This window comes from Theobroma umbraticum, unplaced genomic scaffold (assembly GCF_002168275.2).
Source record: "Theobroma umbraticum cultivar Fairchild unplaced genomic scaffold, ASM216827v3 scaffold_44.0, whole genome shotgun sequence".
In the NCBI taxonomy this organism is placed as follows: domain Eukaryota; kingdom Viridiplantae; phylum Streptophyta; class Magnoliopsida; order Malvales; family Malvaceae; genus Theobroma; species Theobroma umbraticum.
Window position 1 is genome coordinate 7,277,249 of NW_018397255.1, and position 24,684 is coordinate 7,301,932.

A 24,684-nucleotide genomic window follows, 5' to 3' on the forward strand; every position below is an offset into this window, starting at 1 on the left:
TATGTATTAAGTCAAATAACTGTTAAGCTCAGTAAAAAGTACAAAGGCATGTCACAATTTTATCGAGGGGCTTGAAATATGAGAAGAGGTGCTCTCCCAAAGTAGCCTGAACTAACGGACCAACCCAAAGGATAGGCTAAAGGGACAAGAAAATGCAAATAGCTTGCTAAAAACCATGAGTATTATGAAGCAAGCAAGCATCATCCCTCTCTCCTTAAAGGACCACAGCTGATTCACGGATGTTTAAAATAAGCCGTTTTAACAAATTTTCTAAGGGAAGCATCATCAATACCTCTCATTCACAGGATCATTTGTCTATACTATTTCAAAGGAGGAGATCATAGAAAACAAAGTTGTCCCTGATGATGATGAACTTTATCTGTTTGCTGCTTGCAGTCTCATTCTCAGAGTCAGCTGGTATGGACGTTGGATGGGCGCCGGCCCAGTTCCCGGGAATGTTTGTGCTGGGAGATTAATTGGTGGATAATGGGAACAATAACGGCTTGAGCTCTTTGGCAAAATCCAACTATCTTCCTTATGGTATTGATTTCGAAGGAGGACCAACTGGGAGGTTCTCCAACGGAAAAACCATCGTAGATTTCCTTGGTACTTTCTTTTTTTTTTATTATTATATACATAGAGCTAACTTTAGAACTTGAATATGTCACCAGTTAATAGAAGTTAACTGAATTAACAAAATTATTTAAACATCAAAAAGACTTTATAAATCCCACCACAAGTCATTTAATAAACTTATTATTATGATTTACATGTATACATCTTGCAGGAGATTTGTTAGGTCTCCCTCTTCTTCCAGCATTCACTGTAACTTTCACTGGAGAAAGTGCCGTTCGCAGTGGAGTAAACTAGGCTTCAGCAGCAGCAGGGATCCTTGATGAAAGCGGACTAAATCTAGTAAATTCTTATCCAACTTTAGGTTTCCTTAAACATCTCTTGATTCAATGAATGAATGACTTAATTTCACCGCACGAGTCATCGTGACGCAGGGGGACAGGTTCAGCTTGAGTCAGCAGGTTCGAAATTTGGGAAGTACATTGAACCAACTGAGAAACCAAATGGATGAGGAGGAGCTGAATCAGTATTTGAGAAAGTCCTTAGTTGTGATGAACATTGGTAGCAATGACTACATCAATAATTACCTCAAGCCCTCATTTTATTCCTCCAGCTCCACTTACAATCCTGAAGATTATGCTGATCTTCTTATAATGAATTACGCAGGGCAAATTATGGTAAGACAATCTGCTTCAATCATATATATATTTATGTCCTCAAGAATGGAGAATTTGTGTTCAAATAATTTTGATTTCTGATATATGTTTATTGTTTCTTGAAAGCTGAAGTAAGTGAAAAAGGGTCTGAAATATGACTCTAACGCAGTGAAAGTGATTCATTTGTAGGCACCATACAGATTAGGATTGAGAAAATTTTTGTTGGCGGGCATTGGCCCCCTTGGTTGCATACCGAATCAGCTAGCTACGGATCTTGCTCCACCAGGGAAGTGTGTATCTGCCGTTAATGATATGGTGAGAATGTTCAATAAGCGGCTCAAATCTCTTGTTGATCAGCTAAATGCTAACCACACCGACGCCGGGGCCATTTTTGTTTATGGCAATACCTATGGAGCCTTCAATGACATACTAGGTAGTCCTGCCACTTACGGTAAGTCCTCCTTAAATCGTCTTCACCAAAACCATGCATCAACCTATTAGTTCTTGGGGGTTAATTTCAGTCAAATATCCTAATTAAGAATGTTCTAACAAACTAGCATTGATTTTGCAGGATTCACTACCACGGATAGAGGATGTTGTGGCATTGGAAGAAATAGAGGGCAAATGACTTGTCTTCCCTTTTCAATCCCATGCTCGAATAGGGATGAATATATCTTCTGGGATGCGTATCATCCAACCCAAGCTTTCAATGAGATTATTGCCCAAGAGGCATACTCAGCCTCCCAATCTGCTTGCTATCCCATCAATGTAAAACAAATGGCTCAAGTCTGATTTCTGCTCCAACTCACGTTATGAGTGCAGGGCCAAAAAGAAGCATCACCCTTATTTTTGTCTTTAAATGAACTGTCATGATTACTAGTAATTTATTATTAAATTAATTAATTTCATATTACTATTAAAAAGCAAAAGGAAACTCCACTTTGATTTTTCCGTCAATATAAGAAGAAAAAACACAAGAAAAACACCTCGCAGTTGAGGTTCAGGAGAGAATCACAAGAAATCCATTTCTACCAGTAGGCAGGGACCAGGGAGTATTCCTTTGTCTTTACCATAAGAGTGTCAGTCGTCCGTCCAAGATATTTCACCCTCCCCACGCTGGCATGCACAAACCCTGCACTACCATTAAGCACAACATGACGCGTGACAAGTGTACTGAAAGGTTCTTTTCCCCTCCCCCAAATTCAACTTCAGAAGAGGGAAAAACACGAGGGGGCGAGGGAGAAAAGGATGGAAGGATGAGGAGAGGAAAAAGGTCCACGGGACGAGAGAAGAGAGGAAGAGGGATGATCGACTTTGGTCTAGTGGTGGTGGTTGTGGTGGTTGTGGGTACACTATGCTACTGCCCCCATCCTCGAAACGCATTTATAACGTCTACATTTGGAGCCTTTAAGAACACTGCAAAAGAATTTTCATTCAATGATTAAAAACTTTAAATCAGATGTGTCATCAAACATTAATTTATAAATTAAAATGAATTAATTAAGAGTTTTGCAAACTAATTATATAAATTTTTTTAAAAAATAATACTTAGAATTCTATTACAATATTGTTAATTAATTTTTTTTGAATGACAATATTGTTCACTAATTAGATTAAAACACTATTAACTAATCAAAATTAGATTATAAATAAAATTAATTATATATATAATTCATCTCCTTAAAATATTACAAGAATTTTTTTTATAATTATATTATATAATTTCATAATACACGATTTTTTCTTTTTATAATGAATAAATTGATAAAATGACATAAAATTATGCCAAGTTTGATTTATTTACCCACAAATTGAATAACATATAATGTCAAGTATTACAAATAATTAAGATGAAATTGAGGTAAGAATTAGTACCAACTCTTTTAATAATTGAGGTGTGCTCAGACCGTGTTGAAAATTAAATTTAACTTGTGTTTGGAATCCGACACTCCTTAGTAGACGCGTTATAAATGCCGGTCTCAGTCCCTGCGTTTCTTTCACGCAATTCTCTCTCATTTCCTTTCTAGTGACTCTCACCCTCTACGGTCTTCACTCCTCTGTCACACTCGCCGCCCATACGACAAACTCCGTCGTCGTTTCTGGTACGTTGTTCTTCCTCCTCCTTCGTTACGATCGCTTTCCGATCCTTACGATTTTTGCTAAATATACCCATTTCTATGCTTTTTTTTTCTTTACATGCAAAGAGAGAGCAATATGTGTTTGAAAGAGCAATGGATTCTATACGTGTTTGAATGCGTACGTACGGCTCTGCGTACCAATGTGTGTTTTTTTTTTAAAGTTTTTTCAGTTTATCGACATTTTTATGGAAAAGATGACTATATTTTGGAGCTTTTTTTCTTCTTGGGATTCGTTTGATTTTCTCTTTGCAGTGGTGGAGGTGTTAATTTTCCTCTCTTTTTTTTGGGTGGGGGGGATGTGGATCGACGATTCCGGATGCATTTAAGTATATAGAATTTTCGGTTTTATTTATATTTTTTTTAACATGAATGTTTTTAGAATATGAGTTTTGAGTTTTTGTTTGCTTAGGGTTTAGGGTTTTGTTTTTCCCTTTCTTTCTTTGTTTTGTTTTGTTTTCTTTTGAATTTTTTTGACTTCTTGTTTTCTTCAGGAGGTTTCATTTGTATCTCAACAAGTGTAACCCACACACTCTCTCAAATAGTTTTTCCTTTTTCTGGTAACGGGAAAGCTACTATAGAGTGACTACTTTTTGGGGGAAATGGTTTTCATTAAGAAATGCTTCATTGTTAATGTTTGGCTATCTCAATTTAAATATAAAACAAGGAATAAAAATTTTAAATGACTAATGTCTATATCTACAAGAGTTTTTGTAAGCAATGATGCCAATAAATTGTTTTCTGGGCTTCCGCCTTTCAGAACCATGACAACTGAGTGCTTATAATCTTTGAAATCTTTTTGTTGTATACATTTAATTCCTATTGTGTTTGATTAAATTCAGATGTTAACAAGACTCTTATAAATCTTCTATTTGAAAACTTGAGGCTACTTTTTGAGCCAATGCAATGGGTATCTGATTTGGTCTTTTTACGTGAAGTTTAGCAGAAATAGATGCTTGGCAGAAATAGGTGCTTTGTAATTGAGAATCATAGATACAATGGTTTTGACTTTGTGGTTTGACAAGGATATGATGATCATGATCATATAACCAATTAATAGTTTTAAGACACTTTCAGACAGCACCATTTTCCCAACATTTTCATGGTTAATTGCTGTAGATTTTCTTGCTTTCTTTCTAGACTTATCTTCTACCTATAACAATCAAATTTCTCATATTTCACCAGAGGATTGTGTTGGAGGATGAGTTCAAGAAAAGGGGGTGGAAACTCTTTTGTAGCTGGTGGCATGATCAACCCATCATCCAAGGGGAAAGATGTAACTGGAGTCTCTAGCCCCAAGGTTGAGCAGCTAAGCCAGGGTGTTGCAGACATGAGCCTGGATTCTGCACAAGATGATGGAGAGTGGGAGGTTATTCAGAGGAAGTCTAAGAATAGAGCTGGAAGCAGTGCTGCAAGACCCTGGGGTCCTCAAAATTCTAATCCTAAACCATTTGGAGGCATGTGGGGCAATGCTGGATCAGGAAGAGCCTCTGGCAATGCCTGGGTGACACATAATACTGATTCTAGGATGGCAACTGGCAGAGGGAATACAAGACCCCAAACATTCAACAAGGGTTTTGAGAACAATCATGTGCCTCCGCATCCTGTCATTCGCGCACCTCTTGAGCATGGATGGAATTGGCAATCTAGAGCTGGTTCTAATCCAGCCAAGGGTTTACAAGATGGCCATGGGAAAGACAGTGTTAGCACTGAGGTCGAAAAAGACAATGATATTGAAGATGTTGAGGATGACTCAGATGATAATGCTGTTGATGAGTCCGATGATGAACTTCTTACAGATGACTTTGATTCAGATACTAGTCAAAAGAGCCATGAGACAAGAAAGAAGAACCGATGGTTTAAGAAACTTTTTGAAAGTTTAGATAGCTTGACCATTGAGGAGATCAATGACCCAGCAAGGCAGTGGCACTGCCCAGCATGCCAAGGAGGTCCTGGTGCCATTGACTGGTATCGAGGCCTTCAGCCTCTAATGACACATGCAAAAACTAAAGGAGCAAAAAGGGTGAAACTTCATCGTGAACTTGCTGAACTCTTGGATGAGGAGTTGCGTAGAAGGGGTACTACTGTTATTCCAGCAGGTGAAGCTTTTGGGAAGTGGAAGGGTTTAAAAGATGAAGAAAAAGATTATGAAATAGTCTGGCCACCTATGGTCATGATCATGAACACACAGCTTGAACAAGATGAGAATGATAAGGTACTGCTTGCTGAGATAATATCTAATGCAATTTTATTTTCAGATATACTGCAATAAATAAAGCTAATTGCTGCTAATTACATTGGAAATAGTTTTCTATACTCTGCTCTGACTTTTAGTTCATTGCATTGGGCTTCAGTGGATTGGTATGGGAAACCAAGAGCTTCTTGACTATTTCAGCTCATATGCTGCTGTGAAGGCTCGACACTCATATGGTCCACATGGGCATCGCGGGATGAGTGTTCTGATTTTTGAGAGCACAGCAAGGGGTTATTTGGAAGCCGAGCGTCTGCATAAACATTTTGCTGAGCAAGGAACAGATAGGGAGGCTTGGGAACGCCGTCGGGTCTTACTTCTTCCAGGTGGGAAGCGCCAACTTTACGGTTACATGGCTGTAAAGGAAGACCTGGACATCTTCAACCAGCATTGTCAAGGTTTATTCTCTATCTCTCTCTCTGACAAAAGACAATGGTGATATAATGCATGAATAAAGTGCAAGATAACTTTAAATGTGTGAGATTTTTCTATATCATTTTCTTCACAAATAAGTAGTCCTTCAGATACTTATGCAGTTACCTGATGTGCTGTATAACTGAGCTGTTGACTAGGCAAATCTAGGCTTAAATTTGAGATGAGATCCTATCAAGAGATGGTTGTTCAGCAAATCAGGCAAATGAGTGAGGACAACCAGCAGCTTATTTTTTACAAGAACAAGGTTGCTAAAGAGCAAAGACTAAAAAGTGCTCTTGAAGAATCTTTTGGCATTGTGAGTGAGAAGCTCCGGAAGACGATGGAGGAGAACAGGATTGTAAGACAGAGAACGAAAATGCAGCACGAACAGAACAAAGAAGAGGTAATTGTTGATAATTTTGTCTGGGTTGAGATGTAAGTCAGTGTCATTTTTCACATATATGGTGCTAGACATTTGGTTCTAGCGTATTAGTTAGTACTTTTAAACTATAATACATATTAGTAACTTGCTTGGTCTTTCTTTTTGTTTTTTGGCTTAGCAACTTGCTTGGTCATTCTGCCCTGGATTACTTTCTTCCGGTTTACATGTTCTGTCCTGCATATGAGGTGCTCTTGTATAACTAAATTGCTGCCTTGGTTCCATCAGTTCACATGTAGTGCACTGTTTATGTGTGTTTTGTTCCAATTTTAGATAGGTTGGTAACTTGGCTTCCTTCTTTGGCCATTTTGTTCTTAGATATTTGATAATTTATTGAGATGCTGCTTTGGTCTCATTAATCGCTTAGCACCAACTGTTGAAAACCTATGACCCCCTGCCCTTCCCCTAAAATGGGTCTCACTGCAAGTCTGTGCCAAAGATGTATCAATATCCATGATAAAACCCATCCTCAAACCAGTCCTGCTTGTTCACCTAAAGTTTTTGTCATTCATTAATTATTTCTGGTGAATAATGGTGGAGGCGATCATAAAAATTTGCTGTGAATCTAGAAGGAAAGTTCTGATTGATATGCCATGTTTATCACTAGGACCCTTTTTTCACAGAATAAATCTAGCTGTTGGCTAGGATTGCATGTTAGTGTGTAGTCAGAACTTTGAGCTGCTTCAGCTTGATATACAATCCATGTCCAGAAGTGGCAGGTTGGTTGAATCCAAGTAGTTAGATGAAGAGCATGCTGTTGTCTTATATGGGATTTTTCCATGCGCTAGACATAATACACTTCTTATTTTCACTTCATGTCAACTGTTTTCTATACTTCTCTTCCCAGATGGATTTTAAGAGCAATTCTTCAAAGAACAAATCAAAATTATCCATGAAGCTAGGGATGAGAAGGAAGAGAATTTTGAGAAGCTACAGCAGCAAGAGCGTGAGAAGGTCAAGCAATCTAACCCTAATGCTTACAACACAGAGGAATACAGGCGCAGGTATGTAATTTTGATACTTGTGTGAATTTCTTTGTGTAATTGGATTAAACACAAGAAGAAAACAGATAGTTTTATCTCATAAACTGAAGTGCTGGTAGATCCCCTTTCCTTGTCTACATGTTGCAGTCTTGAGATATTCAATTGTTTTTGTTTTGTTTTTTGGGGGTAGGGCGGATGAAATTGCGAAATTCATAAAGTTCCAGAATGAAGAGATGGAGGCATTTGTGGCAGAGAGGGACAAGCTGATTAAAGTACATGAAGAGAAGATGGCAGCAATGAGACAGAGGCATTGGAACGAAGAAGTAGAGCTGGAGAAAGAGTTTGACAGTGAGTTGAGCCACCTAATGGAGAAGTACGCTCCCGATAGCACAAAAGTGAGCACCAAGAATGCTTGATTGTTGTATACAGGAAAATGCGCAAAAGACTTAAATCTGAGTTTCCGGAGCAACTTTTGAGACAATACTGAAATTTTCCCCTCCCAAAGAATATGTTAAAAAGGTTGGAATATCTGGGTACAGAAATAGTTATTTAAGACTTACATGTATGGTTGCGATATTATTATGCATGGTGTTTGCTTACTTGACAATTGACATGGTTCAAGATCAAAACTTCGATGATTGGTCTACCTACTGAGATTTGGGGCTTGATCTTTCAGGCAACTCGAAATAGAGCTAAACAACCTATTCGAGGTAAATAGGCTTGGCCTAATTATCCTCCAACCCAACTACTAGTAATCGAATCATTGGTAGATGATCTAAGGATATATACTCAGCTAGGGGAGAGTTGAGTTGAGTTTGAGTGATGGATGGATATTTTAGGTTGAAGATTACAGTTCCCCCATCAATCTTTTTATTTGATTTTGTTCTATTTTATGTAACAACTGTTCTTTAATATATACTCTATTATGCAATACTCTTATCCCATTTATATATTGATTATAATTGTAACTTCTATTTAGTTTATATAATCTTATTTCAAATTAAAGCTGGTATATGTAATCTCATTAAAAAAAAAAATTTTTAAAAAGAGGAAAGATATTACATTTGTTGTCATTCAACTGTCTCAAAATCGTATCGGTTTTTCAATTCTGAATACTGAACATTGTTACATGTTTGATTTATTGTTGGGCAAATATGATTTGTTTCTTCCCTTCAACTTTCCCCTTTAAGGATCAACAGGTATTTCCTGTACAGATGGATGCTGACATGACCTTCCTTACGTGGTAAAATCGGTTCTGCCCCAAAACCATATCCATTTATGAGAGACGAGAGAGGACCCAAAGCTCTGCCAACAAGTAATACAGCTTACTCCCTAGAGAGTATTGAGTGACAAGCGTTAAAAGGCCAAGAAAATTAGGAAATTGTAACTGATGTTGGTACACAGTACAACCATGTTAGCTCAGAAATATGAGACCAAAGCAATGGCCCTATAACCAAACCCTTCTGCTATATTTTTCCAACATTAATTTCTAAAACAAAAACGCCAACACTATTTGAATTACATCCCCAGAAATAACAAAAACAAAAAGGGTTGCTAAAGAAAGCTAAACTAATTGATAAAAAACAAAACCAAAACAAAAACAAAGCTCTTAGTTGGTTTTCTTGTCTTCTTCATTAGTAGTAGTGGTAGTCACATCTGTACTGCCAGAAGCCTGATCATCCTCACCTCCGAAACCAAATTCATTTATACGTCTCTTATCCACGGGATATATCCACCTTTGGTACAGATAGATCATAAATATAAGATCTGCAAGATAATCAGAATTTACACTCAAAATCAGTCATATGCAGGGAATATACAATATTCTGACACAACAGTCTAATACAGAATGATCTTCAACCCAGATTACAGCAGGGACAAATAAGGTATTGTCAACAGTCCAAGTGAGATCTGCATTTGAGCATCTGACAGAGAGATTAACACCAGAGCAGACCAAACACCAGCCTCCATCATCACATCAAAGTAACCACTTTCTGGCATAAAAACTAAACCTTTTGTTCTGTTCAAAACATCAACTTTCTCAATAGCACTGAAATGATTCTAATAGCTGGACAACATTTTTGTAGTTTTGCCAGTTTTCATATGCCAGTTTCTGCTTATCTTCTTTGAAAACTACTCCCAAAATTTAATAATTGAAAAGCATTTTACTTGAGACAAACAAACAAAAAATGAAAAAGAAAACACACTTTTCCCAAAATTAAAGGGAAATTAGACATACTTCAAGACTCTAAATTATTTTCACTGTGAAGGAAAATACTAGCTATAATGATCTCTCTGTGCCAACTCTAGCACACTTTTCTCCAGCCAAAGAAAAATCCACATATATTGCATATTACATCATGAGATATAATCCATGTGAATTGACAGTTTAGGGGGGAGAAAAAAGGTGAGTTTAAAACAAAACTACACTTTCGAGTTTCCATCGTTACAATCACTTTACACAATTAGATACAAAGTGATGAATAACTTCAGAGGATAAAGAAAAGGTCAAGAAACATCCGAACTGTTAAGCAGAGACCAACTCATTTTGAAGAAACCAACCCAGCTCTTACCTTTTTGAGTGTGAATACATATAATGGCTGATGACAGTAAGGCTCATGCCAACATTTATCTCAACTGTATATCCCAAGGTTATGAGTTGCAAGTATCTTTTTTATTTCGTTTTTGGTATTTCAAATTTCTGGTTTACTGATGCTCTTCCATAATTATTTGTCATTACTAGATTAAACAAATTTCAGATGGTGGGCCATTCTGCCCACTGTGTCCGTTCGGGTTATAATTCCAAAACATAAGAAGATTTTCTTGGTAGGATGGAAAAAGAAAAGGATGGAAAATTTTTTAATCTAATGGGCAGATTCATAACCACTTTCCTACTTTGAAGCTTAGTCATTGGATTTTCCTTCCTCCTTTTCAGCCTCCTAACCAAGCAAAGCCTAAAACAAGAAAAAACAAGAAAGAATTATATCTTACCATCACGGAAGACAGAAAGCCTATGAAGTGTAGGCATTTTTATGACGAATGCAAAGAGATCATCAATGATGGTGTTGAGGAATTTGTATGTCATCTGCCTCCAGGGTAAATGAGCCACAGACTTAAGCTTATAGTTTATGAACAGTTGAGGGCACATCATGATAAAACCTGCCAAAAATACAGAAGGAAAGCAACATTATTGCAGTTTAAATATGACACAATCAAAACTTCAGCAAGTGATAAGTTTCTGTACAGAGGAAACAGTTGGAAGCAAAAAAAAAAAAAACCCAAAAACTTTCTATAAGAATTATAGATGTCAAGGAACTAAAAGTATCCATAAAACAAGCAGAATTGAAGTGAATTCATTAATCGAACCAATTCATGCAGCCATATGGACTGGAGGCCCCTTTCTCTTCCTGAAGTATAACTAATAAACCTAATCATAAAAATATTCATGTAATAATCAGATATTATGAAACAGGGAACCCAAGTTTCACTTCAACAATTAACAGTCCCCAGTTCCACTAGAAATGTTAATCTTGAAGTGTCCTTGCCCTCCCCGTTATAAGGTTTGTCCTCTACCTAACAGCAGTACTTGGTTGCCTCTCAGGAGCTTTTTCCTAAGCCCGATGACAAACATGATTCATCATAGTAGTTTCACCAAACAAAACAGCACATCATGTCACAACTAGTAAGATATTGATGTCGGCTGGGCCCAAATAGGACATAGTTCTTATACCAGCTATACAGTCTTAGGGAAACAAAGAAACAGTGACCAAAGTTCCAAGGCTTTACTTAATGCATGAAGGGGAAAAAAAAAACAAAGGGGCAGATCCCAACACTAGAAGGCCCCCATGGAAAGAAAAGTTTTAGTAGTAGTTGTAATTTTCTTCTCCAATTCACTACATTAATAAGTTTTAGTCAGCAGTAGGTCACCAACAGAAGTATCAAAGCAAGAAACCAGAAATATCCGATGGCTTACCAAACATGTATACACAGCTTGTGAGTGAAGAGAGAATCCAAGAATACCAGCTCTTATGGCGCTCATACATAAGGGAATAAACAGAAAAGCATGCAACAAGGAAGAAGAGCACATAGGACAAATACTTCATTGCTAGATCATCATATTCCTTAGTTTTATTGCTTGCATATGAGTCGCGATCTCGGAACCTCAACATAGGTATCTTTCCACTTCTATCAATCTGAAGATGAAAAAAAATTATTACAGAATTTGATACTCTCACAATAAATTAATTAAAAGTTGGCAGATATATAACCAAAATTATTACAAAATTTGATACTCTTGCCTAGATGTAATGCCGTCAAGTACTAAAAAATGGGTTTCAAAGGAAAGACGATGAAGATATAGGATCTATGCAACATTTCACGAATGTACTTCTGGCTCTACCAAAACATGACCAGAATACAGACTTTCAGATGTAGTTTCAGACTAATAATTAGAATGATATGCCAAGATGACAAGTAAATAAGAATGATGGCTCTACCGATATATTTCAAGCAACAAAAAAAAAAAAAAAGAAGAAGAGAAGAAGGGCTGTAAATAAGAGGCATGCATAGAAAAGCCATTTACGTGATAATATGCTTCCTAAACATTTGACAGCAGATTGAAAAACAATGATTTGCTGTATTCAGTTACAGGTAGAATATGAATGTACACAAGATATACTAGCAAATATTAAAATAATGGTCTTGAACGTTAAGCACTTATTAAGAATGGAAATTGTTTAACCAAGGGAAATGCACGATTACCTATAAGACAACAGTTGCCTGTCCTATCCTCATAGAATCAGAAAATGTTAAACACACACAGTCAGGGAGTTCGCTCAAGCTCAAACTTTCAATATCAGTGCATCTAAAAGCTGATCTTTTTTTCTCTTCTTTTTTGGAAGGGTGCCCAAAATTTAATTGACAACCAGCAAAAGAAGTGCAAGTATGGACCCATACCTCTATGTGCATTGCTTTCCCAATTTTCCAAAATTCAATGCAGCAACCAACTCCTGAGCTTGCCAGTATCATCCATGAGGTCTCATTATCAAGCAGATAGAGGAAAACAATGAACTGACACAAAAAGCTCACAACAACAGACTTTGCAGACAGTCCTTCCATAGACTTATTTTTGTTCCAAAATTGGATATCTGCAGAGAAGAAAACCAACATACTAAAGCTATGTTTCCAGAGCATATAATGCAATTATCAAAAACCATTCACGCATGAAACAAAACATTGTCAGAAATATAGAATCATAGTTTACCATTCTTGAAAGCCAAGAAGTCGAACACAGAATGAAGCAAAGAAACGACCATCGTGATCACCAGCAAGTAAGGATTTCCTTCCAAGAAGACCCTCTACATTAATTTATCAAGTAAATAGTCAGCATTTGAAAAGATAAACTGGAATAAAAAAATTCTTAACAAGATAGAAGTTTGGAGCATCGTCCGACCAAACCAACAATATGATAAGCTGTTTCAACATCTGTGGATCACTATCAATGACTTATTTTATTTCCCTCATCAACCGAAAAGAATGGCATGTTCTCAATTCAAGAAAATTACAAGCAGTCTGAACGTATAGATAATCCAATTAATAAACAACAATCCAATATTTAGATCCTAAGATCCAACTGTGGAAATTATCAACCCAGCTTTTGAAAAACAACCTAGTGACATATAGATTATTTTAGGGTTCTATTGGATGGTATGGCAGTGAATTGGGGTTAGCATTTTCTTCTGCCCTTTAATTTAACATTGCCCCTCTTAAAATAGGTAACAAAGTTAATGGAAGGCAAACAAAGTACAAAGAATCTACACAAAAGAACATTAAAAACTAGTGTTAAATCTAAATTATCCATAGGCTCTTTCAAACGAGGATAAGAGCCTGATAGAGAACAAAAATCTAGCACCTACATTACGTATCTATGATATATATAAAAGTATGGATGTTGGAAACCTTTTTGATCGATGAAAATAGCCATATTTGTTAATTGTTTTTCTAAATTTCCCATTTTGAAAATTTTTTATTATCAATATTAATAAGATTTATCTAATTTGCAAATAAATAAAAATTCTAATTGCATCACACGATTTTCATTAAAAATATTAATACAATGGATCCAATTTGTAAATAAAAATTCTAATTGCATTGAATGATTTTTATTAAAAAACATTTTTCATTAATTCTAAAAGTATTGAATAATTTATAGATGATACTGCAAAATTTCAATTATTTAATATTAACTTGTATTTATATATAATTATTATGTCAAAATAAGTAAAAAAAAAATTCACGTGTAACATGTGTCAACAAATACTAGTCACCTATAAATGAGAAGATAGGACTTTGAGCAACATATATGCGTCACAGGCCTGGGGCTCAACCATGTAAACTAGCCTATGAGGTGACCATCCCTCTAAATATGTCCAAACTCACCCTAGTACAAATTCGATTTTACTCTCACATACTTTTGCCACATGATAGCTCCCCAGACCAATCATGGACATCCTTGTCACATTAGTAGAACCCACAGCCCATGAGGGGTCAATGCCATACTGCCCTCAAGTCCACATGACACCCCCAACATGGCTCTTTTACCCCTTGTTACAGGCCTAGTGCTCAACCCAAATGACTAGCCTACTAGGTGAGATAACCATCCCTCTATATATGCCCAAGGTTTTGGCCTAGTACATATCTGATGTGAGACTTGACATTCACTTATGGCATGTTAAGCATGTTTCCCATGAAGCATGCTTATTTAGCTTCATCTCAGAAATTCAAACTCCAGCTAAAGAATTTTGGTCCTCTCCCCTAAAAAGAGACAGCCTGCCATTCCACTCTTGATGATAAAGGCTTGTGTATCAAAGTCAAACAGACTCATGATAAGAAGTGTCCCCACATCCCATAATCATTTGCTTTCTTATGCAAAACGAAATTCTTTTTAGTTTTTAACTTCTGATAATGTAACTTTAAAGTACAAGTATCATATGACCATATCTTAAATCTGTTTAGCTGGTCAAACTTCATAATCATTTCTAAGATTTCTAAAGTTTCCATGGTAATAGAAGCAATACCTTCAGTTCATCAGCCTCGCCTTCAAGCATGCTTCCATAACTACGATGGATTTGGAATGACTGGTCAATCTGCAGGAATAGTTGCCACTTCATCATGCTTATAGGGCCAACCTCCAGATTAAGTGGCAATTCTGTCACTGATTCATTGATTGCAATAAACTTATCTCTAAGTAACCAAAATTCATTAAAGAAAATGGTTGGGTAGTAATTTCCTGTACTAGGCTCAATATTGAAGTCTGCAAATCTGAAGTCAAGAAAATCAAAGCTATGTATCTGCAGCTCTAACACATTAACAGTAGCCACCAAAGGTAACAATCGGATCACCAAATATTGGTCCAACTCAACAAACATAATACCCAGCAAGGTCATTTCGAATCAAAAAAATAAAAGCTACCTAGAATCTGTCTAGAAGAATGCAGATCTTTGACAGTAAGCAAGTTTAGGCCATACACTGCAACCATCTAAACTGATCTCCAACAAATTATGGTTAAAATTTTATTGGATCAATATGCTAACAATTGATCATTTTGGCACAACAATATACCAAAACAAAGAAAATAACAGTTCTTAAACATAGAACCTTAATCAGTCAGAGTGGAGAAAAAAATTCATATAGCCAAACCTCAACTGCATTGGGAATTGGGATAAAGACACAGTAGAGTTGAGATGCGCTAAATTAGTTCTCAAGCATAGAAATGTTATTATGTGCAGAAAAAACAATAAAATTTAATATTCTGGTTGATGATTGCTAATAAAAGATGCTATACACCAAAATAGCTTCAAAACTTCGATTCTTTTTACTCTGAGCTTCCTTCCTAGGTTAACCCCAATATGATTTGTATTTAAACTAATGTATGATGAGAATGGCTGAGCTTGTCTTCACTATTTACTATCAAATTTATGATGAGAATTCCTGAGCTGGTAGTCACCAAGTTACTATCTATCTAAAGTATGACAAGACTGTCTGAGCTGAACTATAATCTAGCTATGGTAAAAATATTGGTAAAATAATACTTTAATCTCACTTAAATACATAAAAGTCAGAAACTACTAGCCGCCCACTTTTTCTATGCTTGCTCTCGTTTCCTATCTGCATGATACTTGTTCCTTAGAATAAATAGTATTTCTTTTCTATTTTGACCCTTTTTTATCAAGTTCTTATTTTTAAGCACCCAAATGTGCAATGTGCAAAAGGCTAGTGATATAAAAGAAGCATTTCACCTAGTTGCACAGTGAGCTAGTTGTTTCATGTCCTTAAAATAGTTACCCGCTATATCAAGGGATGCTAGTCAGACAAAAATGTACATCCCTTTCTGCATGAGCTTGTGCATGCAAACAATTTAAGCATGAATCATAAACGATAATGTAGTCAGTAGTTGCAAAACCAAATTTTAACAGTGAAATATAAGCCATAACAGAAGAGAAGTTATTTGAAATTAAATTTGGATAACAAAACAATTATGAAATACCATACACCACTTTACTTGGATGCCCTAAGACCAAATTTTGACCAAATTTCTACATCCAAAACTGGACTCAGTTAAAAGTAAAGGATGTCCCTGGATCCAAATCATACCATTTAAATTTTCTTTAAGAACAAAATAAGCACTAATAAGAGTCAACCAGTAAAGTGCAAAATTATATAGGATGAAATAGCCATTAATTGAGACATAGAATGACAAAAAGTAAGGAACATAAGGATACACGGAGCAACATTTGGCGGTACAGCATTATGTCCATATCTGGAAAAGAAAAAAGGCCAAAAAATTAGCTTATTTTCCAAAAAAAAAGTGACATAAATCATGCCACAAAGTAAGGATAACAACACAAATCATATTGTTGACAGAATATTACAGAAACATGACATTAAGCAGAAACATACCGTGTGAAATCTTCAACCAAGTTAATTGTGATATTTGGTTTCCAATAAGCAACCCACTCAACAGGGCCATCATCTTTAGAGTCAGCTTCAGCATCATCAGCCACCTGAAGCAACATGATTCCACACTAGATCATTATATGGTTGCAAAAATTAAACAGAAATGGAACCACAGACAAGAATAGAAATACATTAAATGCTATCATGAGGAATGTCGAACAAAAGTCAAACATAAAAGAACACCAAAAACCCTTCAATGAAATAAGTTATACTAGTGAAGAACAAACCATAGCCACTGGTTCAACCCCTTCATCATCTTTGGAGTTCCCGAGAAGACTTCTCCTCTTATCTGATCTTGACTTGGGCAAATATGTCACAACAGCTGAAATCAATTAAAAGGAAGTTCCTTGATCACCATTAATCTCGAGCAAAGGGAAAAGAATCTATTGACAGACAGGGAGACTTACAGTATGTCCTCCCAAAGGCAGATTGAGGCTGGTATTCAGGGTCATTTGGATCTACAGGGTAACCCAAGCGTGCAAAGAAAACGTGGGCATAGAGACTGCCATTGTTTTTCAAGGCCTGAAAGATTAACACATCCTTATCTTCATGTTTTCTAAGAGAGAGAGAGAGAGAGGGCAACAACCAATTGCAAGCAAATAATTCCAAATACCTCAGAAGGATGGTACTTCAAAGAAAGAGTACGGGTGCTTTCAGGACCCCAAGTGGCGTAAGGAATATTGGTTTCATGCCATACAAGAGAAGCTTCGTTCCCAAAGTCGTTGAATTTTTCGTGCTCAGACAGATATAACCACATATCCTGAAAACAGACCAACAAAATGATGGAACAAGGAAACTAGGGAAAGAGGAAATCCATGTTTGATTTAGTTTGATCCGCTTTACGAATTTCGTTGGAAACCAACATACCAGGGGCTCGCCCTTCTGGAAGAGATTGGAGATGAGGTGAGAAGGGTCGGCGGGCTTCTTTGGGGAGAAGAATTTGGAAGCGAAGTACCAAAAGACGGCGATCCTTATGATTCCAGTTATGGTCTGTCCAAATCCACCTTGCTGTTGCTGCTGCCGCGGTTGCTGTTCCCCTCTTCCTCCGGCCGCTGCTGCTGCTGCTACTGCTGCTGGCGGCGCCATCTTCTTCTTAACTTGTCTCTCTCTCAGATGGGGTTTCTGAGAGCTTCAAGACAGAACACAAAAAGAAAAAGAAGGCTGTTGCTTTGCAGGCGAAACTAAAACAACACAAAGGCTACAAGTGGGAGAGAGAGAGAGAGAAAGATATTTTTGTTTATCTTATCGAAGGAAAAGGTTGTAACTATCCAACAAAGTAGCTGAGCTTGGGGCATCTTAAACTACAGTACAGTTGCCTCCTGCCCCTTGCCCCTTTGCTTCAGCCTCTTGCCCCTTTGCTTCAGCCTCTTGCCCATTAAGCTAGGCCTTCTGCAATTTCCATTGTCCAATTCCCAAAGTCCACCTCTTTTTTTCCTTATAATTCCTCAAATTCCCATTTTCTATCCATCCACATTCAAGATTCAGATTCTTTCTTATTTACAACTTTTTACTATAATTTTTTTCAGAGATAATTCAACAAATAACATTCAATTTGAAATTAAAAAAAGGTATTATTTTGTTATTAGATATTAACAAAATTTTAAAAGTTTCAAATAAGATTGAATTAATAATTTGATTTCATACTAATTTTTGATACATTTTTTCAATAATTGTAAACACGTTTGTAAATGTATCTATATGTAAATATTTAAATATGTTTATACAAAAATTAAACTCATTTGTCGTTGTTACATCTCTTTTAAGCTTTGGCAATGGTTTCTGAAGAGGAAGAATAAATGTACCCTTTTTATTAGTTTCAACTAAATTTAATTAAAATAGTTTGTATTTAAGTGGGATTAAACTTTTTTCTTAATACATTTGAAGGATGGTTTGGTTTTGTGGCATCTTGAGTTCCCTTCAGAAATACAATTCGCTTCATATGCTTGAGCCAAATTAATAATAATAAAAATAAAAGTGAATTGAGTTTCTTTGATGTTTAGTGTACCATAACCTATTAAGGAGAAAAAATAATTTTTTATAAGAGAATAACATGTTTTTAAATTGATATAATATTTTTAAATTTTTTAAATTATTTAATAAATTTTAAATATTTTTTTATTAAATTTAATCAAATTTTTATATATATTTTGAATTAAATATATTTTTATAATTAATAATTAATTAATTATTATTAATTAAAATATTATTTATTATTTTATATCTATATGACAAGATGGTAAAAATGTTATATAATTATATTATCATGTTACATTAATATGTCAATATGTCATGAAATACAAAATAATAAATAATATTTTAATTAAATTTAAATAAAAATATAAAAATTTAATTAAACAAAAATAAAAAATAAAAATTATTTAAATTTTTTTGAATAGTTAATAAATTCTTTTAAGTATTATATTTTTTAAAATTTTATTTAACTACCAGACTTACAAAATTTGGGTACAGTTAATTCTTATATTATTAATCAACCATAGTTTAACAATCATAAAAGGTAAATTTGTTACTATTATGTAACATGTTTCGCTTATTAGATTAAATAGAAATATCCTAAAGTTTATATTACATATTATATCAATTATTAGAATATTATAAATAATGATATTTCCTTCCATTAATATTGTCACAAAGAGAATTGCTTGTTAAATCTTCAAATGTGCATAAATTCTATTTTAATTCATTTCAGATGCATGGGCATCGATTGTTGTGAAAGCTAGTATTAGCGGGAATGAGCGCAAACGCGGCCTCCGAATTACCGATAATTGAATTGGCAAAGCAATTTGCGCCGACCAACTTAAACATCTTTTGTTTTCTTTCCGTTTCCATGCACAAGAGATGCTTGGGGAAATGCTTCCGCCAGGGTTAGTGTCCAAAGCTTGGATTAGTATGCTCAATGACTGCACCAGACATGGTAGGCATTGTCAAGCTTTGTCCCTTTTCGTTCAGAAGGTGCGATGTTCATCAAGTTTTGGACTTGACCACCAAGTTCTTGCGGCTATTCTCAAATCCTGCGCTGCCCTTCGGACCACCCTTTTCGGAAGGGCTCTTCACAGTTGTGCGGTGAAACTGGGTCATGTCTCTTGCCACTCTGTGTCCAAAGCCCTGCTTAACATGTATGCTAAATCAGGAGCTCTCGGTGATTGTCAGAAACTGTTTAGTCAAATGGGTACTTCTACTTCTGATCCTGTTGTTTGGAACATTGTCTTATCCGGGTTGTCTGGTTATCGGGAATATAATGATCAAGTTCTTCGTTTGTTTAATTCAATGCCTGTTTCCAATGAAGCAAAGCCCAATCCTGTCACAGTTGCTATTGTCCTTCCTTTGTATGCTCGGTTAGGAGACATAGATGGAGGGAACGTTGTGCACTCTTACGTGATTAAGTCCGGATTGGATGCACATACCCTTGTTGGGAATGCACTAATATCGATGTATGCAAAATGTGGACTAGTAAAAGAAGATGCATATGCTGTTTTCTGTAGCATTAGTGACAAAGATGTTGTTTCGTGGAATGCAATCATTGCAGGTTTTTCTGAGAATAATTTGATGGATGATGCATTTAGATTGTTCAGGAAGATGCTGAAAGGACCAATAGCACCAAATGATTCAACGATTGTGAATATTCTACTTGTTTGTGCTTCTTTAGATAAGAATGTTGCCTGCTACTTGGGGAAGGAGATTCATTGTTTTTTGCAGAGAAGGACCGATATAGGAGCAGATGTTTCAGTCTGCAATGCCTTGATGAGCTACTATTTGAGAGTTGGGCATATGGATAAAGCGGAATTAGTGTTTCAAAAGATGGAATCAAGAGATTTGGTTTCATGGAACGCTATTATTGCTGGATATGTGGCAAATGGTTATTGGTTGAGAGCTTTGGATTTGTTTCTAGAATTACTCTCTGCAAATATGTTTGGGCCAAATTCTGTTACTCTTGTTAGCATTCTTTCTGCTTGTGCACACTTAAAGGACCTGCAGGTTGGAAAAGTGATCCACGGGTATATTCTTCGACATTCTTGCTTATATGCAGATACAGCGGTGGAAAATTCCCTTATTAGTTTCTATGCAAAGTGTCATCATATAGGAGCAGCTTATCAGACATTTTTGATGATTCCTTGGAGAGACTTGGTATCATGGAATTCCATTCTTGATGCCTTTGCAGAGTGTGAATATGATGCTCGGTTTCAGGAACTTTTAAACTTTATGCTTGGGGAAGGACTTAGGCCTGATTTCATCACCTTCTTAGCCATATTACGGTTTTGTGTCTGTGTTTCAAGTCTAGTAAAGGTTAAAGAAACTCATTGCTATTGCCTCAAGGCTGGTTTTTTACAGGGTAATAGTGAACCTGCTGTTATAAATGCAATAATTGATGCATATGCTAAATGTGGTAACATGGGATATGCTTCAAGGATTTTTCATAGTTTTTCAGGGAGGAAGAATTTGGTTACATTCAATTCAATGATCTCAGCTTATGTGAATTCTGGATCATATGATGATGCATTTATGATTTTTAATGGGATGTCTGTGAGGGATCTCACCTCTTGGAATTTGATGGTTCAAGCATGCACTGAAAATGATTGTCCTGGTCTGGCTCTCAGCCTTTTCCATGAGTTACAAGCTCAAGGAATGAAGCCTGATGTAGTGACTATTATGAGCATCCTTCCAGTATGTGCTCAACTGGCCTCTGTTTACATGTTGAGGCAGTGCCATGGTTTTGTGATAAGAGCTTGTTTTCAAGATGCTCACTTAAATGGAGCTCTTTTAGATGTATATGCAAAATGTGGCAGAATATGGAGTGCTCATAAGCTTTTCCAGTCAACTCCTGTTAAGGATCTGGTTATGTTCACTTCTATGATTGGTGGGTATGCCATGCACGGTATGGGTGAGGAAGCACTTAGCCATTTCTCTTATATGCTTGAGTCAGGGGTGAAGCCTGATCATGTTATCATTACTGCCATTTTATCTGCTTGCAGTCATGCTGGCCTTGCAGATGAAGGGTTGAAAATTTTTTATTCACTAGACACTGCTCATGGAATGAAACCAAGCATAGAACATTATGCTTGCATTGTGGACCTTCTAGCTCGAGGAGGTCGAATCAATGATGCATATTCTTTGGTTGCTGGTATGTCTGTTGAAGCTAATGCTACTGTGTGGGGGACATTATTGGGTGCCTGTAGGACTCATCACGAGGTAGAATTGGGCCGTGTTGTGGCAGACCACCTTTTTCAAATTGAAGCTAATAATATTGGGAACTATGTGGTAATGTCAAACCTATATGCGGCAGATGCTAGATGGGATGGTGTCATGGAGGTGAGAAAACTGATGAGAACAAGAGATTTGAGAAAACCGGCAGGATGCAGCTGGATTGAGGTGGAGAAGAGAAATAACGTCTTCATATCTGGAGACTGTTTTCATCCTGAGAGGAAAATTATCTATAGTACATTAAGTACCTTGGATCAACAAATCAAGGAGCCATTTCTATTTGATAAGATCAACATATTCTCTTATGGCATTTAGAGCTTCATAAAAGGTAACTAGAGACTACTTATGGGATGAAACTAAGCATAAAGCAATATGCTTGCATTGTGGATCCTTTAGCTCGAGGAGGTAAAATCCATGCTGCATAATCTTTGGTTATTGGGATGTCTGTTGAAGCTAACGCTAACGTGTGGGGACATCGTTGGTGCCTGTAGGACTGATCATGAGGTGGAATTGGGCCGTGTTGTGGTAGATCACCTTTTTCAAATTGAAGCTAATAATATTGGGAACTATGTGGTAATGTCAAACCTATATACGGCAGATGCTAGATGGGACGGTGTCATGGAGGTGAGAAAACTGATAAGTACGATGCAGCTGGATTGAGGTGGAGAAGAGAAATAACGTCTTCACAGCTGGAGACTGTTGTCATCCTAAGAGGTAAATTATCTATTGTACATTAAGCACCTTGGCTTAACAAATCAAGGAGCGATATCTGTTTGTTAAGATCAACATGTTCAATTATGGCATTTAGAGCTTGTGGCAGATACTAGGTCAGAACTATGTTGTAATGTCAAGCTTATATGTGGCAGATGCTAGATCAGATGGTGACATGGAGTTGAGAAAACTGATGAGAACAAGAGATTTATAAAACCTGCAGGATGCAGCTGGACTGAGGTGGAGAAGAGAAATGACGACTTCATAGCCGGAGACTGTTTTCGTCCTAAGAGAAAAATTATCTATGGTAAATTGAGTACCTGGGATCAACAAATCAAGGAGCGATTTCTGTTTGATAAGATCAACATATTCACTTATTCCATTTAGAGCTTCATAAAGAAGGAAAATGCGACTAAAATGTCAATAATCTTAGATGTTATTGGTAATAATCTTGACAGACTGAATGCCTTTTTTTGTTTTTGCTGGTAAGGGCATTCTACTTACCGGATCAAATCCATTTTACCTCAACTGAATCTAGTCTTAATGGTTGAAGTTGGTGTTCCTCAACTTCGACAGATGTATTAAATAGAAATATCCAAGATTTCAGTCAAGTGTCAGAATTGGTTTTCTGCTTCTGCAGTGATTTAGTTAACTTGAAACAAATTGTTAGAATTTCTATATACTGTTGTTGACTTATGTCCTGTTTTTCATTTTGAAGGTGATTCTGCAATGACCAGGACCAAGACTTGTTTGGAAACTTAATAATTTTTGTTTTTGAAGTTGAATGAGCCCATAAACTGTTTGCAGGCTCTCTCATAGAGGAGATAGTGTCATCTTTGTTGGTAGTGTGAATTAGTAAGTTGAATGCTTCGAGGTTAGATATTGTTTTGATGATCAATAGGCAAGGATTCTGTGTATCTTTTCCACATAAGTTCGGTATATTTTAAGTTAAAATTTCGCAGAATGTAGAGGATGCTAAAGTGGTTTTGCTCAATTGGTTGCAACTTCAGAAATATCAGGTTCCATCATACAGTTTCCATTTTCTTCTCCTCATATGTCACCATATTTGAAGTATGTGTTTTGCATTTGATCTGCATTATGACTTTAGTACAATCTATTTTTCGTGGTCTTCTTGCCTGGATTAACAAACATGTTTCTACATCTCACATCTGAAGTAGTATGAAATTCTGTTGGTACCGAGTATTCTTTTAGGTTTTCGTCAATACTAAAGCTGCAAATGAGCTGACCCAAGAAAAGAAAAATTATTGTTACAGTTTATGCTCAGCTTTGTAAGGGGAGCATAGGGCTTCAATCAAGCGAACTCAAGTTTAGCTCAAAGAAAATCTTGAAAATCAGTTGAGACATCAAAAATATTAAACAAAGTCAAGACTAAATTCTAAGAAAATCAGAAAATTATGGTCTGCCTGTAATGCTGGACTGATTTATTAAACTATTATGCTAGTATAGTTACTATATTCTATTTTATGTTTCTTAAGATAGGAAGCTGTGGCATTATTTGTTTACTATTTTCTTCAGGTTTAAATGTTGACTTTATTAAGTTAGTGCAGATATTCTCAAGTTCTATATATGTTCTTAAGGTAGGCAGTTGTTGGCTTTATTTTGTTCTTATTTTTATTTTCTTTGGGTCTAGATCGTTGGTATTCTGGTAATGGACTCACTTTGGTTTTTAGTTTTAGTTAAGGAGTAGTTTTAAGTCAATTTTGATTGATCGTTTTGCACTTTGGATCTCTACTGCTTGTAATAATACTAGAACTCAATAAAATATTATGGAACTCCTTTAGTTAATAGAGTATCTGTTATGACTACTTCAGTTGTTTTTATTCTTTGCCTTTTATGCTTTCTCTGGGATTCTATGAAGCAACTGTAAGCCTTAACCCTAGGTGTGAAGCTCATATCTTTTCTTCTTCACCAATATCTTCTTTAATTCCACCTCTGTTTCAGATTAAGAACCATCTTTGAATTACTTTTCGTCATGGTTATTCACATATCTGTTATGTAGCATCAACGATACACTCTCTTAACACTTAGAAGGTTTCTCATGCAAATGAAATGCTAAAACATATTGATTACCTATTTCCATAATTCATAATGGCAGGGAGAAGGGAAACATGGTATGATCGACAACAGATTACTCCTTGCTATGTTGAAGAGAGTGTAGCTTTTATGACCCACAGTTCAGGAAATGCATCTAGTTTGCATTTGACCTGCACTCTACTTCTGTTGATATTTTGAAGAGCATTTAGCTTTTATGATCCTTATCATGCATTTG

The 24,684-nt window shown here is 36.1% G+C and overlaps 4 protein-coding genes across 7 annotated transcripts; 3 read left to right on the forward strand and 1 right to left on the reverse strand.

Annotated features, from left to right (window-relative positions):
• Positions 1-269: 269 nt before the first annotated feature.
• Positions 270-2,021, forward strand: LOC110409563 (GDSL esterase/lipase At5g08460). Its single transcript, XM_021418943.2, has 5 exons — positions 270-606; positions 788-915; positions 1,008-1,250; positions 1,419-1,680; positions 1,801-2,021. Exons 3-5 carry the CDS (start codon positions 1,077-1,079, stop codon positions 2,019-2,021), a joined length of 657 nt encoding a protein of 218 aa, XP_021274618.2. The 5' UTR covers positions 270-606; positions 788-915; positions 1,008-1,076.
• Positions 2,022-3,177: 1,156 nt separating this feature from the next.
• Positions 3,178-8,058, forward strand: SGS3 (XS domain-containing protein / XS zinc finger domain-containing protein-like protein). Its single transcript, XM_021419340.2, is given in 7 exon segments — positions 3,178-3,331; positions 4,550-5,579; positions 5,719-6,013; positions 6,188-6,432; positions 7,316-7,322; positions 7,325-7,472; positions 7,642-8,058. Coding segments are annotated over 6 exon segments (1,935 nt in total). The 5' UTR covers positions 3,178-3,331; positions 4,550-4,565; the 3' UTR covers positions 7,868-8,058.
• A 749-nt stretch (positions 8,059-8,807) lies between these two features.
• LOC110409851 (uncharacterized) lies at positions 8,808-17,825 on the reverse strand. The gene is made up of 12 exons (XM_021419341.2): positions 17,334-17,825; positions 17,080-17,226; positions 16,874-16,988; positions 16,694-16,788; positions 16,410-16,513; positions 16,232-16,269; positions 14,528-14,763; positions 12,715-12,808; positions 12,408-12,598; positions 11,425-11,644; positions 10,443-10,610; positions 8,808-9,218 (listed from the first exon to the last, which is right to left on the reverse strand). Exons 1-12 carry the CDS (start codon positions 17,550-17,552, stop codon positions 9,061-9,063), a joined length of 1,785 nt encoding a protein of 594 aa, XP_021275016.1. The 5' UTR covers positions 17,553-17,825; the 3' UTR covers positions 8,808-9,060.
• Positions 17,826-19,118: 1,293 nt separating this feature from the next.
• SLG1 (Tetratricopeptide repeat (TPR)-like superfamily protein) lies at positions 19,119-24,576 on the forward strand. 4 transcript variants are annotated; one of them, XM_089785794.1, is made up of 3 exons: positions 19,119-22,397; positions 22,550-22,836; positions 23,113-24,576. In XM_089785794.1, exon 1 carries the CDS (start codon positions 19,323-19,325, stop codon positions 21,996-21,998), a length of 2,676 nt encoding a protein of 891 aa, XP_089641920.1. In that variant the 5' UTR covers positions 19,119-19,322; the 3' UTR covers positions 21,999-22,397; positions 22,550-22,836; positions 23,113-24,576. The 4 variants fall into 4 exon arrangements, with proteins under 4 accessions (XP_089641920.1, XP_089641921.1, XP_021274758.1 ...); XM_089785795.1 differs by having other exon boundaries at positions 22,550-22,701; XM_021419083.2 differs by having other exon boundaries at positions 19,119-22,088; positions 22,175-22,397; positions 22,550-24,576.
• Positions 24,577-24,684: the final 108 nt, after the last annotated feature.

Coding starts and splice junctions, on each gene's coding strand:
- SLG1 (XM_089785793.1), top strand. CDS start 19,323: ATGCTTGGGGAAATGCTTCCGCCAGGGTTAGTGTCCAAAGCTTGGATT.
- LOC110409851 (XM_021419341.2), bottom strand. CDS start 17,552: ATGGCGCCGCCAGCAGCAGTAGCAGCAGCAGCAGCGGCCGGAGGAAGA. Junction 16,789..16,873: donor TGCCTTTGGGAGGACATACT/GTAAGTCTCCCT, acceptor AATTGATTTCAG/CTGTTGTGACATATTTGCCC. Junction 11,645..12,407: donor GGAAAGCAATGCACATAGAG/GTATGGGTCCAT, acceptor TTTCATCTTCAG/ATTGATAGAAGTGGAAAGAT.
- LOC110409563 (XM_021418943.2), top strand. CDS start 1,077: ATGGATGAGGAGGAGCTGAATCAGTATTTGAGAAAGTCCTTAGTTGTG. Junction 1,251..1,418: donor ATTACGCAGGGCAAATTATG/GTAAGACAATCT, acceptor ATTCATTTGTAG/GCACCATACAGATTAGGATT. Junction 1,681..1,800: donor AGGTAGTCCTGCCACTTACG/GTAAGTCCTCCT, acceptor TTGATTTTGCAG/GATTCACTACCACGGATAGA.